Below are 19073 nucleotides of genomic sequence, written 5' to 3' on the forward strand. Positions count from 1 at the left end.
AGATGATACAAACAAACGAAACAGCCTTCTGAAGCCAACAGTGAATGAACTGTTCCATGGAAGGGTTGAACATTTAGCATTGCTTTTGAAAAGAAGGGATGCTGCTGAGATTTGTGAGTGTTATGTATCTCATAATCCAGTGATCTAGTTATTTCTGTGTACAAGTGTGTTAACTATTGCTTGGATGCTTTCTTATAAAAAGAAAAGGTTGTTGACTTTTCTGTCTTCTGATTTTAGGTGATGATGGTGCACATTATACCTGTGGATGATCAGCTACCCAGAGAAGCCCCAGGAGTGACCCGTCACCTGGTTGTTAAGGAGACTGAAATTGCTTACCTAACTAAGAAACATCTCCACTTCGTAGATGTGGAAGAGCAAGACAGGGAACTCACATACACCATAACCACTTCCCCATTTTTCTCTTGCATGCATGGGTAGGTGTAGCCTGCTGTATCTTCCATGTGGGACAGAGCAAAGCCTCACGTAAGAGAAGCAGTTTCAGTGGCAGTAGTATACCTGTATTTCAGGTTTCCCATCTGCTTAAAGTGCAGGTGATCATACCTGACTGCAAATCTCTTTTTAATAATTAAGATTGAGTTACAGCTAAAAGCAGCATAATAATACACAGAATAATATAGCTGCATAGTCTAGCAAGAAAGAACAAATGCATCTGAGATCTTCTCTAGCTAAATTTGCATTTTACACTGGGTGGATTTATATCTATATTGCCTTGAATACAGTTCACAGAAGCTTTTGTAATTGGTTTTTGGTGTTTGGTGTTGACATGGGGCTACCCAAAACTGAGAAGATAAGGTGCTACAGCTATTTCTGGGCAGTGCACTACTGCTACAGTATCGTGAAATACTATTGGCAACTATCTACTAAACAGGAAAGTTTAAACCACTGTATGGTTTATGCTGAAGATCAACATCTGCAATTCTGACCTCAAGCCACAGTGAATCAGTAAGCAGTGGAGGAGGAAGGGTGTTTAGACAGCTGCCTGTCCAGCTGATGAGGCACAGGCACCGCTGTTGTATCCATCGCAAAGATGGCTTGGTCAAACTGGTTGACTGGAGAAGTTTGTAAGATTAAAGAGAAACAGAATAATTTCATTTTCTGTATAATGATAGTTGCAGTTGTGTAAGTGATAAGAGTGTCATGGGCTAGCATTGCAGGTGGTGCAAATAGGCACAGTTGCACCGAAACTGATAGCAGAGATGTGCAGAGACACATTAGCGGAAAACCCAGTGCTTGCTTATAAAGTATGCAATGATTTTTTTCACCATCCTGAAAGATATTTTGTGTGGTGGTGAGTGTTCTGTTATAAACTTTGCAGAATAGGAGGGATAGAAGAAAGGAAAAGCTTTTCCTTTTAGTGCAGTTGTGGGAAGTTCATTTGAAATACAGGACTAAACCACATGTCTGTTTATTTTTCTCCTGTTCTTTAGTATTGCTAACATGTGTGATTTGTAGTCACTCAGATGCTGGGAAGCTGTTTATGGTGGACACCATCCCCAAACTGGTCAAGGATCCCACTGCTCTTGCCCTGAGGACATTTACTCAGGTTTGTTATGTTATATGGTAGTATAAACAGTAGCAAACACTCTTAAGAACAGTCACAAACATCTAGCTTTTTCCTGATAGGAAAACAAGAGGTGAAAAGTGAGGTGCAGTACTATTACATGAACACTGCTTTAGAAGAGGTAATTAAATTGCTTGCTAATTTAATTTCAATTTTTAAAACAAATTTTTATCATGCTTCATAACTGGAAATGCAAACATAACTCTCCACCTGGCTCTTGTTCAGGGATTTTGTTCTGTAGTTTGACAGATAGATTTTTTTAGAATAGTATTAAAGTGGCCTGTTTTGTATCGTGAAGAATGGTTAAGGCTGCATAGTGGTGACCTGTAACACCATGATGAGAGCCCTGAGCCAACATGGTCTTAATCCCTGGCTAACTATGTGTGCCTGAATGTAAGATTCTGGTGATTATTTTAGTCTCTTTCATTGGCCTGCCTTTACATGGTTGGGCAGAACGTCACAAATTGTCAGTAGCTGAAGAGTGTGAGCAGTTTCTGGAATGAGTTTTGAAAGTTCATGTAACATCAAACAAGGGAATGAAAAAGTTTCCTAATGTCCTGGCTAATGGCTACACCCATCTTCTCTTACTTAAACCTCTCTTCACTTTTTGCAGCATGCTGTGAACTATATGAAAGTTGCTTACATGCCCCCACTGCAGGACATTGGGCCCAATCCTCAACAAGTGCAGTTTGTATTTTCTGTCAGCAATCAGCATGGCGGCACTTTGTATGGGATCTGCTTCAATATCACAATTCTTCCTGTGGATAACCAAGCTCCAGAGGTAGGGCCATGGGGAGCTGAAGGGAGAAGGGCTTGGAAATAACTTTGGGTGGGAACAGAAATCTAGGGAGGTTTCCTCACTGGAGTGAAATAAAAGGAAAATCTTCCATGGGAACAGGGTTTCTGTGTCTGGTACACTGGCTTCACTGGGGAGGAAGGCAAAGTTTGGTGAAAGTGCAAGTTGACTTTTTGTAGTACATTAGCTAAAGGCTGCAATCACAAGTTCTAAATCCCTCCTCTAAATGTTGTCTGTTTGCCTATGGAATTCTGAATGCGATCAGGTCTGGGATATGTGAATCAGACACACTATTTGCAAATTCCTTACATTTTTCCAACACAGCAGAAAGGAGTCCAGCCTTTGGCATTTCAACTTTTAAGATGTCATATGAACTAATAATACAGAAAATTGAAGTGCAGATGTTCAGCATTCTCTTCCTTGCAGGTTTTTACAAGCCACTTGACGGTGGAAGAGGGTGGCCTCAGCCCTGTCACAGAGGGACACATTCTTGTCTCTGACATGGACACAAAACAGGAACATCTTCTCCTCCTTCTGCAGCGACAGCCTCAGCATGGTACAGTGGAGCTGGATGGCGTTCCCATGAAGAAGGATGACAAGCTTTCCTGTCGTGACCTGCGTACCCTGGCAGTCAGGTTAGAAGAGTGGCAGCTTTTCTCCTCATGGTGGTTGAGTGTCACAACTAGATGAGCAAGATTCCTGCAGAGAGGCAGAGCAAGGTGTGGAAATTACAGTTGGTAGTGCTCACCACTGTATTGCTCTGATAGTGTTGCTCCAAGCCAAAACTTCTTGTTGAACCTCATGACCATAACGGTCACTGTAGTGTCTGAGCAGAAGTGTGGTCAGTAAATGGAGCTGCCGTGCCCAGATGCAAGTGGGTTTCTCTAGAAGGTACTGCCCTATGCAGGTGAGGAGGCAATTCTATGTTCAGCCATGTAGCTCTTGTGAAGAGGGCAGCGTTTACCAGCTTCTTCTTTTATGGAAGTTATGTGTTTATCAGACTTACATGAAAGGTTATTTTGGCACTGATTAATCTGAAGATGCGAATATTGCTACTGTATTTGTGGTGAGAGCAGGATGCTGACTTCCTACACACATGCAGAATTACAGCTCCTTGACTTTATTTCATTCTGATAGTTAAAGAGGGTTACTCCTGCAAGGGCCATTCTGAAAGTAATGCCTCCTATTGTATTATGTTGACATCAGAGGTGGATGTCATTGATATGGCAGTGGAGGTAGAAGATCCCCACCAATAGTCCATTATTCTTTGTTGCCATGTGACAGATGGCAGCAGAGGGGTAGTCTGACACAATGTAATCTGAGATGAAAGTGTATATGAAGCAATGGTATGAAACTGAATTCCTCCATGTGGAAAAAATGTTGCCCGGTGACATTTATTGATACTTGCTGAATGTTCATGGAGAACAAACAGTGGATGTGAATGCAGAGACTGTAGGTGGTATTGTATGCAAGTTCTTCATCGCTGGTGAAAATACATATCTAATGGTGGTGACTATGTAGTTTGAGTAGTTGAGAATCAAAAAATACTGTTTGAGTAGTTGAGATTTTTCTCTATCCAGTAGTGTCATTGTGCTCTCTGTATCTGCTGTAGTTTCCAGGGAAATAAATAGGTATAACTTTCAGTGCAACCTATGTACTGCAGAGAGAAAGCCTGTTTAATAGGCAGCTCGCAAATATCCATACTGCAGATGACAAAGGTTCAGTGGAAACTTTTCCTGTCTGATAACTGTTCTGTCTCGGGGTGTTCTTGCGGATTTCTCACAAGCTTCCTGAACCCACTGTGATCAGTCTTATCTGGGCACCCTTGCACAGGGTTTGGCTTTCTGGTTTGGAGGGATTCGTACTGTCTGGAATTACCAGAAACCACAGCTTCTTTGTATGAAAATAATTTTGCTCCTTTTTTCTCACAGGTATCAGCACGATGGTTCTGAGACTGTTACAGATGAAGTCCTTTTTGCAGCCACAGATGGCATCCACTCCTTAGAGTTCACCCTGCAGGTCAAGGTTGGTGTGTTGCAAACCTCCAAGAGCATTTGCGTATGTAAAATACTGCAAAGCTTACGTTCTGAAGGTCTTTATATTCCCTTAGAAGCTGAGAGATAATGGACTTGTTAGGCTTCCTTTTTCATAGCATCTTTTGAGTTACCTTGCCAAATGTAAAAGCAAATTTTCCTTTGCACAACCTCCTTAGTTTGGTTTACTTTTGTTCTTGGATTTTAGCAGTAGCCCTAATTAATTTGTTTCTGTAGTTCACAGAGTGAATTCAATGTATTCTGAACCTAATTCTATGTTGCAAGTTGGAGCAGAAACAGCAGGTTTTCGTTGCAATGAAAATAAAAGATGTTAAATTCTCTTTCTGACCAGGTGTTGCCCATAAATGATGAGCCACCTGTTATGCGAACAGGGCTTATCAATGTGGTACGCTGCCCAGAGGGTGAAGAAGTGGTCCTCTCCTCAGAGTACATATATGCCACAGATGCAGACAGTGATGACATGAAGCTGGTGTTCATGCTGGTTCGCCAGCCCTCCCAGGGGGTGCTGAGGAAAGCTGGCATTGCTGTGGAGCGTTTCTTCCAAGCTGATGTCATTTCTGGTTTAATCACATATAAGCATACTGGTAAGTGAGACTGGGAGGTGGTCAAACAGTTTTGGTGGAAAAATCTTCACCTAAATCCATAAAATCTTTGTAGATGGTGCTGCTGCAAAACCATGTGTTGTGACTGGAGAAAAAATGGAGCTGGTTTTGAAATAGGTCTGATCGTGTAAAACTACCAACTGTTTCAATGTCATCTCCAAGTTCCTTTTTGAACTGAAAATGAAAGTAAATCAAGTACATGAAAATATCATCCTGGAAAATATCTTTTACTGGTGCAGATATCATATGATTTCCCCAGCAAAACTATTGATAAAACAGGAGCTAAACATAGTATTTTTATTTGTTTCATGACATTAAAAAAATATCCTTGACTTCCTTCCATAATCCCCTATAACTAATGTAATGTTTTACATGAGGATGCAGAATTTTCATAGAAAACTGCTAATAATCTGTGACATTAACTGCCTGTTTTACCAGACTATAGGGAAACTCATTTTTGTATAGTTTGCCATCCACTTTTGCCACAAGGTAAACTGTGTCAAGATTATTCAAGAAAAACTTCAGTTCTAAAAATATATGATTTTCTGGTTTTATCTTTAAAATCCCCAAATACATTTTTTAGATTACTTATAGAAAACAAGGGCTAGTTAATTCTCTTTCCTGCTTAATTTGGTCCTTTCACTGTCATGAAAGGGATTCTTTTTTCTTCATTCCTGAGGACAGCTTTATTATCTATCTGTCTGCCTGTCTGTCTGTCTATCTGAAGGCTCTGGTTTTCTGTGTAATTAGTCTGTAATTCTGTGCTAGTGTGGGGAATAATGTGATATTTTCAGGCTTGGCACTGTTTAAAATGAACAGCTGGTATTCGAGAAGAGAACAAAGTACTTGACTGTGACTACTCACAGCAAACTTTTCTTCAATATCCTTAAGATTCTGGGAATGCTATTTTAATGGTAGTGCTTTCCAGGGGCAACAAGGGCAAAATCTGACCTTCACAGGTGCAAATTCCTGTGTTTCATGTTCCCAAATTTCTACATGTTAAATGCGCTGCCAGCAGTTATTATAAGTGAGGCAGGGAGTCACTGCCCTTTGTAGGCAGTGTATCAGCAGCATCTCACAGCCAAACTGGCTGCAGGCTGCCAGCACTGTTGAGAATGGGGCTGCACTCACTCTTGGATGCTTCTTGAGAGGTGTTAGCTTCCACTCATTTTAGGATAATTTTTCTTTAAAGTCATTTTGGTCTCTTTATCTTCTGTGTGTAGATTCTCTTTGCAGGATACAAGGTCCTTCTTCATGTAGTTTAACTTCCCAACAGTAATTCTGAACATTCATTCACAATTGCAACATTTTTTTTCAGGTGGAGAAATTGGCCTGAATCTTTCCTTTGAGATCTTAACTTTTGTTGTATCTGATGATGAAGCTGATTCAGATGTGAAAGATTGCTGTTATGATAGACCTCTTCCTCCTCCAGTTCTTCTTCATCATCCACTCCCAGTGTATGATCTTAACATCACTGTACTTCCAGTGGACAACCAACCTCCATCCATTGCAACTGGTGAAAGTTTTCTCTCACTACAGCATATTATTATAACATGTACTATGCAGTACTGAAAGAGTCAGCTGAGATAAACAAAGAGAAATTTAGAATCAGAATTTCCTTTTTTTTTTGCTAGTGCAGTGCAACTTCCAAATTCAGTTGCAAGTACAAATGTGAGAAACTGCTTGTGGATCTTCAGCTGCATGCTGAAACCATGTGGCTGGAGATTAGAGTGCTTGGATCTGCTCCTGAGCATCTATACACATGTACTGTTGCACACATAAGACGGAGTAAAACTCAGCAACTTCTCATCCCTGAACTTAGGCTCAGACAACTGTTAGATTTGTACAATGACAAAATATAACTATAAATCAACCTTTCATGTTAAGAACACAACAGAACACTAGTTTGAATAACTATTGATATATCAAGGGAGGAAATATTTTATTTCCTATATTCTCTTGATGAATAAAGAAATCCTAGACTACATCTGTAACTGATCAAATTAATAGTGGAACCATATTTTCACCAGTACTTTTCAGAATCAGAAACACTCAGAGGAAAAAGAAATAGTGGTGGTAATGTACATTTAGTCCAGTAAGTGAACAGAACAGTAAGTAAAATTTTCATTTAATGACAGGTTTTGGATGAGATATATTTATTAAAGGTGTGTTCTCTATATGCTTGTCATTTTCAATGTCATTTGTTTGTAGGCATCATGTACATGTGCTGTATTCCAGAGAATATTTAAGCATATGTATGAGTAGTTCTGTAATTTACAGGCTATCACCTAAGCAATGTTCTGGAAATGAAGCATTGTCCCAGCAGGGAAATTAAGCAGTGGTGCATGAGAAATTGTTCATTATTTGCAATTCGTAACAGCTATCATGTAATTAATGCTCTGACAAACAGAGGTAACAACTGATTTTGAGCAGCACGTAAACCATACTTAATAACTTACCAGTTAAATCAATTTGCGATACTCTTCCCCTCTACTCTGTGATGGAGAAAGTGGACAAGGTAACCAAAAATGTCAAAAGCAAACCAATACCTTCAGTAGCACAGAATGTATTGTCTTCTCCTCCTTATTTATTATTTCTATTCTTGTTAACAAAAACAACAGCAAGTGAGCTAAATATGCAGTAATGCTTCTCATATTTTTTTATGCAGGTGCAAGGTTTGTTGTGGAGGAGGGCTCCTCAGCACCCATTAGCACTAACCATTTGTTTGCCACTGACCCTGACACCACTGCAGATGACTTAGAGTTTGTCTTGGTTTCTCCTCCTCTGTTTGGTTACATTGAAAATATACTGCCTTCTCCTGGGTTTGAGAAGAGTAACACTGGTCTAAGTATAGGTAAGTATACACAGTGTAGTAAGGAAGCAGAGAAAACACATGGAGGGCCCTAGAATGGGCTGTGGAGAGGTAGATGCAGGTGTGAGCATGAATATGGTCATATTGATGAAGGCAGCTGCTGGCAAATTAAGAGCAGTGGGACTGTGTAGGGAGACTTCAAAGAGAGTCTGCAGTTCTGCAAATGAGAAAAAGAAGTACTTGGAGAAAACAAGACAATTCTTGTTTTATGCATTCCAGCTGCAATCTATCAGAGGTGACAATACAAGACATTAATCTGCTTTCTCTGCCTTCCCCTTCACTCTCTCAAGCAAGCTTCTTCCAGCTTCTCCTCAGTTCTGTCAATAAAGTGCTGTAGCTGAGAATTTGAAAAACCTGGATAGTGTGTTAATCTCCAAGACCAAGTTTCAGAAGTGATTTGGTCATTAAAGGACATCATTTCAGATTTGTTTATGCTATGTCAGACCAGTGGGCAGGAAACTATCGTGCTAACTCAACATTTCTAAATTTTCTAGCTTCGTTTCAGCTGAAGAATCTGAAAGCCCTGAATATAAACTATGTACAAGCGAGGCATGTGCGAATGGAGCCAACAGCAGACCACTTCATACTTTATGTCACTGATGGGCTGCATCATTCAGCAGAGATTCCATTTTTTGTGCTGATCAACCCAACCAATGATGAAGTCCCAGAATTCATAGCAAGAAACATTTCTGTAAGGAAAAAAGTAAAATGCCTGCCATAGAATAACTTTATACCAGAAAATATATTTCTGTTATAAATCAAAACATTTCTTGAACACATATTTCTCTGCATCTTTCCTTTCCTTTGCATAATTCACCCTACTTCAGGAAACAGCTCAGTTAAATCCCATTAAATCTGTAACACAGAGCTTTGATGATAAGAAGCTGTGCACAGCTCTGGTAACTTGCAGTAAAGTAAGTGAGGACTTATAAAGAAATAAGTCAACTAGAGCGTAGGAGGATCTTTATATTTCTGTTTTCACTAGAGACTTCCATAATTTTTGCAGAGTCATTCCTGTACCTTCTTTAGTCTCTCCCTTCTCTGAAGACTGTGATTTTACTATAAATAATAACACTGTAAGGAAGCATGAATTTATCGTACTTTATTATACAAAGTGCATGCATGTTTATAGATTTGTACATATACATATATTCATATTTTTATATTGTACACATATGCATAGTATATATGCAGACATATTGTATGTATTTATAACATATGTATTTTTAATACATATATATTTAAAAGCTTTCTTCTCTGTGCATTCTCTGATTCTTAACACAATATTTACATACATAAAAGCTTTTCAGGGCAGATACCTTATCTCATCACACCTTCTGTTTTCATCACTTTAACCATTTACTACTCTTGAATTTGGCTGGAATCAGTAGTCGGCTCCAAAGCTACTGGGAAAGAGATAGAGGAAAGAAACAGACTCCTAAAAAAAAATTGCCAACTTAGGAAACCATGCTAATACACTGTAATTTCTTTTTATGTAAAAGAGTATGACTTTTTTTCTTTTATGTTTAGGTTCAAGAAGGTATGATGAAAGAGCTGGATCTCTCTGTTATCAATGCTGTTGATCTGGACGTGCCTCAAGACCACTTGGTATTTGATGTTGTGCAGAAGCCTTCACATGGATTCCTCATTAATGGAGTTCATGGCAATGATATTTTGCACTACAAAGAGTTAATTCACCACCACAACCATGGGTTGCTTGTTCATGACTTTTCTATGGAGCTACTGAAGGATGGTAAGTGCAGTGTTCTTCTGACACTGGTCTTTCATTCCTTCAATAATTCATAGCATACAAGGTGACACAGTGAGAAATCTGCATCAGTAATTTATTAATTTGCCTTAGGGGTACTTTCAAGAGAATGCTTAAGAACAGAAACAAACCTATTTAATGCTGATGTTATCTAATGATTTAAGGAACTGTCCGTAAATTCACCCTGAGAGGTCTACATATCAAAAAGGGCAGTAGTATGTCGAGAGAGGCTGTCTGCCCTGAAAAAAATCATGGGAGTATTGAAACATATGAGCAAACACATTTCAAAATGTTTCACAACATCTAAAACAGAGAAAGAAACTGATTCAAAAATATTTATTAGCTGTTTATGAGAAAACTTGGGTTTAAACATTTCAGTAAATGATAAGAGTATAAAACAGGGCTCAATAGCTTACCATTATCAGCCTACTTTTAAGCAGCAAACCTCTTTCGAGAACATGTGATCAAATTTGTATTTAACACTTAAGACTATGTCAGATTCTTTCATACAGTGGGCACTGTGTGGAAAACAGATCTATCAGTATCAAGGGGGACATAAATTTAATTCTGACACTCAAAATGTAGTTCAGTCCTCAAATTCTGAGGAGGAGACTTTTTTCTACCCATTAAGCAATATCCCTGAAAACAGTACAAAATATTTAGCAGGAGACAGATTCATTTTTTTTTTATCTTTTTTTTTCTCTCTCTGTCTTTCCTATTTTTTCCCCAATGTATAGGTATGAAACTGATGTACATGCATGACGATTCAGAAAGCCTCAATGACAGCTTTAAAATCCAGCTATCAGATGGGAAACATAAAGTCCTCAGAACCATTTCAGTAATGGTCATCCCTGTTAATGATGAGAAACCAGTGCTGAGCAAGTAAGCCACATGTTCCTGTCTCTGACAGAAAAAAAATCCAGACAAAATGATACAAAAGTGAACAAAACAGCTAATCAGTGACTGATAAGGAAAGGACACCATAATTAGTCACAGACTAATGCCAACACAGATGTTTCTGTGAGGGTCGTTCAGTATTACTTGGTTTTGTAAAAGCATTTTTAGAGAAGAATGTTGCTAAATATTAAGAAAATAGAGTTGGCATTTGCTAGAGAGAACATATAAAAATATAGACAACAAATACATTTAATCTTTCACAACCAACTTCAAAATTGGGCCAGGGAGCCCCAGTTACTTACACATGTCCACCGTGGTATCCACCCCAGATGCTTTGCTTTCCCCTTTCCTAGGGTAACTGACTGTGTCAAACACCCCTCTGAAAGCAGCTCTGGATTTTGGCATGAGAGAGTCTACCAAGTTGATATCTTCTTGCCTCACTGGGGAAAGTCTTTCAGTTTGATGATTATCTCCTTTTCTACTAAAAATACTCTATTTCTCAGCCATAATTCAATTTTTGAAGAGGTATACGTTAACTTCCTTTACTGTCCAAAACTAGAATTCGTAAATGAATTGGATCTGGTCAGAAGTCTCCTGGCAGACAACTTTCAGATAGACAGCTGGCTGTGTGAGTTGAACCTCCTGGACATTACAGCAGGGAACTTGTCCCTTGGGATCCTCATTTTTCAGCCACAGAGTAGAGCATTGTCAGGGACTCCATCCTCCTGGCTGCTTTCCAGTCTTAGGCAGGCAGATGGAGAGCTGGGGGCTTGAAAGCTTTGGGAATATGGCTCCAAAGCCTACATTTTAGAAACAACTCACAGCCTGTCAAGCACGCTGCCATTAAAATAGGCATTTTGATCCCTCAGGACATTTAGCTGCAGAATAGTCTGGTTTTGGCTTATCTTCAAACCAGACCTACATTTACTATTCTAGAGAATTTTGAGTGTTTTGTTTACAATGTAGATCTTCCTGCAAAAACAAATGTTAGTTTTCTAGTGAGGATTATCAAGGGCCACATAGCGATAACAAGGAAGAAAGTCAGTTCTGAATTAGAATAAAGGCTATAGTTTATGTTGTCATATCAGACTCTAATCATCAATGATTAAATGCCACTGCTAGTTTGTCCTTTGCTTGTTAAAAGTTAGTATGTTGTTTCCCATCATTTTTCTCTGAAGAAATATGATGGAGAGCAGGAAGCTGTGTTTTCATCTTTGCCCAACTGGATCCAGAAACCATTGCTTCTTTGGCTTGGAATGCTAAAACACAGCATTTGCCATTTCTTTTGTAAACAGTAGCATACACTAAACCATTTCCTTGCAGAACATCTCTTTCATTGTATACTTTTAATGCTTCTTACCTGTTACTCTTCCACTGAGATATGGTACGTTGCCAGCAGTTAAGTGGTAGTACTTGAACTTACCCAACTTGACATTTAAGTGGTTTAACCATCATATGCAGCTGTCACATCTTTGCTGTGGGGTACAAACTTCCTTATGTGTTTTACAGGTGAACACATGACAATACACTTTGATCTAAGTGTACCTTTTTTGCTCCTAGGAGTTTCAGTTCTCATCTCCATTAGCTGTGGTCAACAGACTGAAGAATGGCTGGCAAATTGTCCCTATCTACAGTGACTGCCAAAAACTCAATCTGTCACTATTTGTATTGCATCCTTTAGCAAGGAGTGCCCTTGGAGATTATAAGGCCAGCATGCATTCCCCTTGAAAGCTTAGCCTCAAGATCAGATACATGGGTGCTATAAGGACTTAACTGACTACCTGTTATGCAGAAAAATTTGCTGGGATTAGAATGCATTTGGAGAACATACCAAAATGTGTTTATCTTCTCTCACTGTTGGAATTTTTACTCCCTAGCTTACACAGTCTTTTGTTCAGACACCTGGTCCTTTCAGTATGCAAAGCTGTGTGATTATCACTGACATAAGTAAAACATTAAGGTTGCCTGACCTGTCATTAATATTACTTGATGTGCCTTGTTATATGATCCCATTCTGGTTGATTCTCATTTTGCCAGGTATGAAATCTCTATGCCTCATAATCAGTTCAAATTTTCAAACTTTATGAAAAAAGTTCATTTTTTTTCCAAGGACAGTAATTATATTTTCAGATATCAATAAATAATATTTAGACATGATTTGGAAATCTTAATTGTTACTCTATCTTAAAGCAAGCCTTTCCAATTTAGCAAATGAAATGGCTGTTCCAGGAGGTATATATTTGGCATTTTTTGTAAAAATCAACCAATATTTGGCCTTTGAAATAATATGGCTAGTACATGCTCAGTTGAGTCTGGCAGAGCATAGCTGCCAAAATACATAAGGAATCTGTCCTTTTCGAACCTGCTCTGCGCCCACTGGGCAGATTACCTTGAGCAGGTCCCATCCCTGAGGTGACTGAGAATGCTTAATCCCCTCCAAACTCTGAAACTTTTCTTTACTCTTATATCGTGATTTGTATGATGCATTACAAAAATAAAAGGTAGCTAACAAAAAAAAAAAAAAAAAAGAAAGCAGCATATGCAAAGGCAAAATGGAGGATGGTAACTAGCTGAAAAAAAAAAAAACAAAAAAACAACAGAAGAGACACAGTCAGAGAATTTTGCTTGTGCAAGTCTCTGGACTTATTTCCAGCCATGTGGGATTTTTACCAAAGCTCTCTCAATTTTTGCTTTGGTTAATGATGACTATTTCTTCTGGATCAAGAATACAGAAGACTCTATTAAAGATTAAAAAATAGCATTCAACTGAAAGAGAAACTTTCATTTAAGTAACAATGGAGCTAGCATTCCTATGGTCTATAGCAGCAGTGGTGTGTAACACCAGCCTCTTTGGTTTGCTGCCATCATTGTGAGAGGGTAAGTGGAATAGGACCTGGTGAAAAGGACAGATGAGGTAAATTCCAGAATGTTGTAGGTAGCTGCTTTGTTTTTCACCACCACTAGAAGTAGCTGGTCTATACTGTTAGCCTCTCTTTTATTTTGAACTGAAATAGGAAATCATTCCATTCTTTCTTCAGTTATTCCTGTCAGCATCTGGGCAATCTATATTCCTGGAAGAGAAATTAACTGTTCCAAAACCTGTACCTCTTTTTTCATATCAATATATAACTTCTAATTTTTGCAGGAAGGATAATATAGAGGTGCATATGGGTGAAACTCGAATAATTTCTAGTGCTGTTCTGTCAGCTGAAGATAAAGATACCCCGAGAGGGCAAATTTACTACTTATTTGAAAGACTTCCAGAAAATGGCCAGCTTCAACTCAAGGTTAGTCTTTGTACTTCAGCAGAGTAGGCATGCTAACAACTCTGTCTTGTTAGTATGTCTTCTTTTTCTCCCAAATCCATGTTTTAAAGTAGACTGTTATGGCTAGTTCAACAGTAGAAGTATTTAAACCAAACAATTATTTCTTAGAGGATTTGACTCCTAATGCAAATATCCTAAACAAGAGTAGAGGGAAGATGAAAAGCATAGCAGTTCATTTGAGGAGACAATGAAGAGAGATGCTGGGAGAGCCAACTCAGAGTGACAAAATAAATGACAAAGCAGGGGGCAAAAATTCCTAGGTCAGGAGAGGTGACAAGAATGACTTCAGAGTTCAGAAAAAATGCAAGGATATGCCTGAAAGAGGAAGAAATAAATAATGATTTATAGGAATAGTTTGGGGAAAAGAAAGGAAGAAAAAATAAGAAAGAAAAATAAGAAAGAAAATACATAACAAGAGTGGAGGCAAGAATATATTAGAAGAGGAGGCAAAAATTATTGTCTACTGACCAAAAGTAAGCCACTGGAACAAAAAGAGAGAAAAAAAATACCTCTTTTAAATATGTGCATATGCATTATAAAATAATCAATTTTCAAGATTTGCAGAAGTATTTTAGTATATGGATATATATAAGCATATATGGACGTCAGCAAGAATCTGCAGACCTGAATTACAGGAGACACCCTCGGGCAAGAGAGCTGTTGGTTTGAACACAAAAGGTACATGCATGTTCTTGAGCACTGTGTGCCTGGTATCATAGAATCATATAACTTAGGCTAAGGTTTGAAGGGATATTAAGAATCATCTAGTTTCAACCCCTTCTGTAGGCAGAGTTGCCAACCACTAGATCAGTCTGCCCAAGATCTCATCCAATCTGGCCCTGAATACCTCCAGGGATGAGCCATCCTCAGCTTCTCTACATATTTTCCAGTGCCTCAATTTCCTCCGAGGAAATAATTTCTTCCAAATATCTAACGTAAATCTGCCCTCTTTTAGTTTAAATCCACTCCCCCCCCCCTTGTCCTATTACTATTACAGTGTATAGTCTGTCTCTCACCTGTTTATAAAGCCCCCTTAAGAAACAGGAGGCTCAGTGAGGTCTCCATGGAGCATTCCCCATGCTGAACAAGCCCAGCTCCCTTAGTCTTTTGCAGGAGAGGTTCTCCATTCCTCTGATCATCTTTGTGATTCTCCTTTGGACTCAATCCTGTTCCATGTCTTTCTTGTGCTGGGGGCCACAGGCTCAGTACTCCAGATGAGCTCTCACAAGGGTAAAGGGAAAAAATCACCTTCCTCACCCTGCTTGCCACCCCTCTTTTGATGCAGTCCATGGAACACTGGGCGTTCTGGGCTGCAAGTACAAACTCATGTCAAGCTTTTTGTTCACCAGAACCCTAAGCCCTCCACAGGTCTGCTGTCAATGAGTTATCCTAGTCTGAACACCTATAGGGAATTAATCTGATTCAAGAATAGTACCTTGCACTCGACCTTGTTGAACATCATTAGGTTCACATGGGCCTACTTCTCAAGCTTGTTTAGGTTCCTTTGGATGCCTTCATTTACTTCAGTTGAATTGACTGCATCACTCAGCTTGGTGTAATCTGCAAATATGTTGAGGGTGCACTTGATTCCACTGTCTATGTAGGATGGGGGAGATAACTGAAAAACAAACAAAAAAAAACCCAAAAAACCAAAGTACAACTCATGGATTGAGATTAAAAACTATTTACTAAGACAAGAAAGGAAGAGGAAAAATGTTAGTAATGATAATTATATATATGTAAGTACATGTTCTGATACTTCACTGAGCACAGGTAATAAACAAGAAATTGCTCACCACCTGACAACTAATGCCCAGGAAGTCCTCAAGCAGCAGCTGCCCACCTAGCCAACTACTCAAAATTTTTCAAGTTTTATTGGTATGATGTCATATGATGTTGGAATATCCCTTTAGTCAGTTTAGGTCAGCTGTCCTGTTTCCATCCCCTTCCAAGTCCTTCTGCCCCTCCCAGCCTCTCTCATTGACAGGACATTATGAGAAGCTGAGAAACTGACATGTCCTTCCCTCTGTGCAGTACTGCACCTCCAACTTAAACATTAGTCTGTTATCAACACTGATTTTCTCCTAAAGCCAAAACATAGCATTACGCCACATGCTATGAAGGAAAAATCAACTCTGTCCCAGATGAAATCAGGACACCCCACCCAGTCAGTTTTATCTCTTCTGATGTCAGCCAGCCCGCTTTCTTGAAGGTGTGTCCAAGATCATAGAACCCGAAGACCTGAGTGTGGCATCATCCATGCTACCAATTTCTCGCCTAATCTTTTTTCTTCCTTCTTCTTGGAGCCCAGACTCCATCTGAGAGGGCAGAGGAGGACACTACTTGCATACCTGATATATTCAACATCTACCCAGGGGACAGCAAGTCCTGTTTAATATTTTGTAGTATACCTGTTGCAGTCTCACGTGACCCTACCTGAAACAATAGGAATGTATGCTTGTCCTCTGACTTTACAAGGCTTTGTATCCTCTTCGTGTTACATGTGTCAAATACACAGATCAGTCCAGCTTAGGGCACTATCTATCTTCTAAAAGTTAGAAAATTGTATTGAACATTTCATATTTTTCCATCAGAAAACCTCTGGGCTCTCTAGGGAAGCTTCTGTGCTTCCCTAGAGCTGTTCATAGATCAATTTCTGATATCTATTCAGATACGGTTTGGGAGAGAAGTATGAGCAGTTCTGCCTAAGAAATAGAAAACATGAGCTGTGTCAGCAAACTAATTTTCATCTTATTGATGTCTCACCGAGAAGTTCATGATAGCTATTTTCTTCCAGCCCTACAGATGCTTCGGAGCAACTGCAGCTATATACCACCCTTCAAAACACAAAATATTATGTGTGGAAAGAGTCTAAAGCTTAGGAAGGCAGCCAGAAAGCTGTCACCATTGGTTGTCATAGCTGCTAATAACCAAAAATAACTGCAGAGGATGCATAGGAGACTGCACCTGTTTACTGAAGGATGTTCATTCTTTCTAGGTAGGCAGACACTGGGTGACTCTCCAAACTGGAATGAAGTGCACTCAGGAAGAACTGGATATGAACCTTGTGAGATATGTCCACACAGGAGCTACAGGGTCCAAGAACCAAGACTTGTTCACATTTTACCTGTGGGATGGGCGCAACAGATCCCCAGCTGTAGACTTCAACATAAATATCAAGGACATGGAAAAGGGTAAAGATCTGCCCGATCATGTTTCGTAGTGCCTGTTTCTGAAAAAATGTCTTGGTACATGTCTCAGTACATCCCCAAGCACTATGTAGGCCCTTGGCAAATCTCCCTACAGACACCTAAGTCTATCTGCTCAGATTTCACTGCCAACCAGAGCCCTGATGCTCCAGCTGCTGCAGAGGTGATCCTAGGATCAGAGAAAGCACTGTCTAAGGCAGTGCATTGCCTTGCCTCTCAGGAATCCCAGCTGGTGTTCAAAGAGAGTAGAGAATATTTATCTGAAACTAGCTGTAAATTGCAGCACAGGAGAATAGCAAGTGTATAATAAGGTAAGCAAAATACTGTTCAAAACTCCCGGGTTTATGCTATGGTCTTACAGTCACTCTTCGTGAGGTACCTCTTAGAGAACTAAATTAGGCCAGGTTAACCAACACTACGTTATGTTTAGACCTGAGATTGGAACAGGTGTTTAGAGTTTTGCTGTTTCTACTCTTGCCAGTTTTCAGGCCCCAATGGAATGAAGCCCTATCCAGCCTGGAAATTGCTGACCTTACTCTGAGCAGAAGATAGTTTAGAAATATACTGAAGTTCCTCCCACTGTGAAATTCAATAGAACCTATAATTTTTCTATTGATGAGGGATTTTGTATAGCTAAATGATGCATAAGAAAACAACTTTCACTTCAGAACCACTATTTTACTATTACTTTGTTTATCATGCAGGAGACATTGCTGTTTTCATAAAACCTCTCAAGGTACCAAAAGGGAATCGAGGCTACATTACAACTGATGTCCTGCTTGCACTGGATGGTACTGAAAACCCTGAAGAGCTTCTCTATGTGATAACTTCCCCACCTCAATATGGACAAATAGAGTATGTTAGCTATCCTGACATCCCCATAACGAGCTTCAGTCAAATGGATGTAGCAAGTCAAATAGTCTGCTATGTTCACAACACCAAGGCAGATGTTCCTGAGGATACATTCAGGTAAGATGTTAAAAAACCCCTCCACATACATTTCCCCGTAGAGTTCTGGGTTATCTACTGAGAAAAAATATAAGAGGAGGAGGAAGCTCTGTGGGAATTCTCAATATTCATATGACAAAGATAGTTTCACTTTAATACACATAGCTGTGGCTGCCTTAGTAATAAACACATTTTCTACTTCGAATAAGTAGCCAGACCCACATTTACAATTTAGTATATACTAAATTAAACATTACTATAACACCCAAACTAGACCAGCTTAGACTAAGCTTAGTCTCAAAGTGAATATTTTCTTATTTTATTAAATAAAATTCCACTGGCTAGAGAATGCAACAATGCAGTGAGTAATCTCTAGGTAATGACTGTAGAGGTATCTTTAAAAGAGAGCAAATTCAGAAAAAAAAATATTTCAGAAGTAAATAAAATGTTTTTGAAGGAAGAACGATAACACCTTGTAACATCATCTAAAAAGAGCCCTTGACAGGAAAAGAACTTCCAGTAAAATTCAAGATTTCCATGTGAGAATTTAATTGCTTTTCATTTATGATTATGAAAAATGAAATGCTGAGCTCTTAACAGTTGCAATTCAGAGCAATTCACACTCTTCTGAGAGTGTGAAAAGATTCCTGACTTCAGATGCATTTTCCATCACCCACGTCGGAGCTGTAAGGACATACTTCATCAACAGCTTTAAGAGCGTTTTTTTGTCATGGAAGCAAAGAAAGTGGGGCATGGAAATATCAAATAAACTCTCAATCTTGGGACTCTCCTCAGTGGAAGCACTTAGAAATATCCCTTCTACTGAATTTAATGTAACAAAAATTCTGATTTTCAATTTACTCTGAGATTTGTTCGATTAACTTATAAAGAAAAAACGGGAAAGGATATTTTTTGGCTTTATGGAAACCTAGCAGTACAGTTGTAAAATACTACGGCCAAAACCAGAATTATCTTATATAATGAAAGTTCTAGGACTGGTGATGTATGAGTGTCATAAA

At 39.1% G+C, this 19073-nt stretch overlaps 1 protein-coding gene across 2 annotated transcripts in view; it reads left to right on the plus strand.

The window, feature by feature from the left end:
• Nucleotides 1–19073, plus strand: part of FREM1 (FRAS1 related extracellular matrix 1) — a 54009-nt gene that overhangs the window by 13518 nt on the left and 21418 nt on the right. Inside the window, exons 10-23 of one of the 2 annotated variants that reach the window (XM_065745553.1) lie at nucleotides 238–434; nucleotides 1474–1564; nucleotides 2196–2363; nucleotides 2805–3013; nucleotides 4310–4403; nucleotides 4764–5016; nucleotides 6353–6550; nucleotides 7703–7888; nucleotides 8401–8597; nucleotides 9437–9659; nucleotides 10412–10556; nucleotides 13717–13858; nucleotides 16896–17091; nucleotides 17811–18075. In XM_065745553.1, the coding sequence (XP_065601625.1) occupies nucleotides 238–434; nucleotides 1474–1564; nucleotides 2196–2363; nucleotides 2805–3013; nucleotides 4310–4403; nucleotides 4764–5016; nucleotides 6353–6550; nucleotides 7703–7888; nucleotides 8401–8597; nucleotides 9437–9659; nucleotides 10412–10556; nucleotides 13717–13858; nucleotides 16896–17091; nucleotides 17811–18075 (2564 nt within the window). Of the gene's footprint in view, nucleotides 1–237; nucleotides 435–1473; nucleotides 1565–2195; nucleotides 2364–2804; nucleotides 3014–4309; nucleotides 4404–4763; nucleotides 5017–6352; nucleotides 6551–7702; nucleotides 7889–8400; nucleotides 8598–9436; nucleotides 9660–10411; nucleotides 10557–13716; nucleotides 13859–16895; nucleotides 17092–17810; nucleotides 18076–19073 lie in introns of those variants that run through there. The other variant, XM_065745552.1, reaches the window with a different exon arrangement.

Source organism: Cyrtonyx montezumae, unplaced genomic scaffold, assembly GCF_038088225.1.
Source record: "Cyrtonyx montezumae isolate F1298 unplaced genomic scaffold, pur_monq_1.0 scaffold_36, whole genome shotgun sequence".
Classification (NCBI taxonomy): domain Eukaryota; kingdom Metazoa; phylum Chordata; class Aves; order Galliformes; family Odontophoridae; genus Cyrtonyx; species Cyrtonyx montezumae.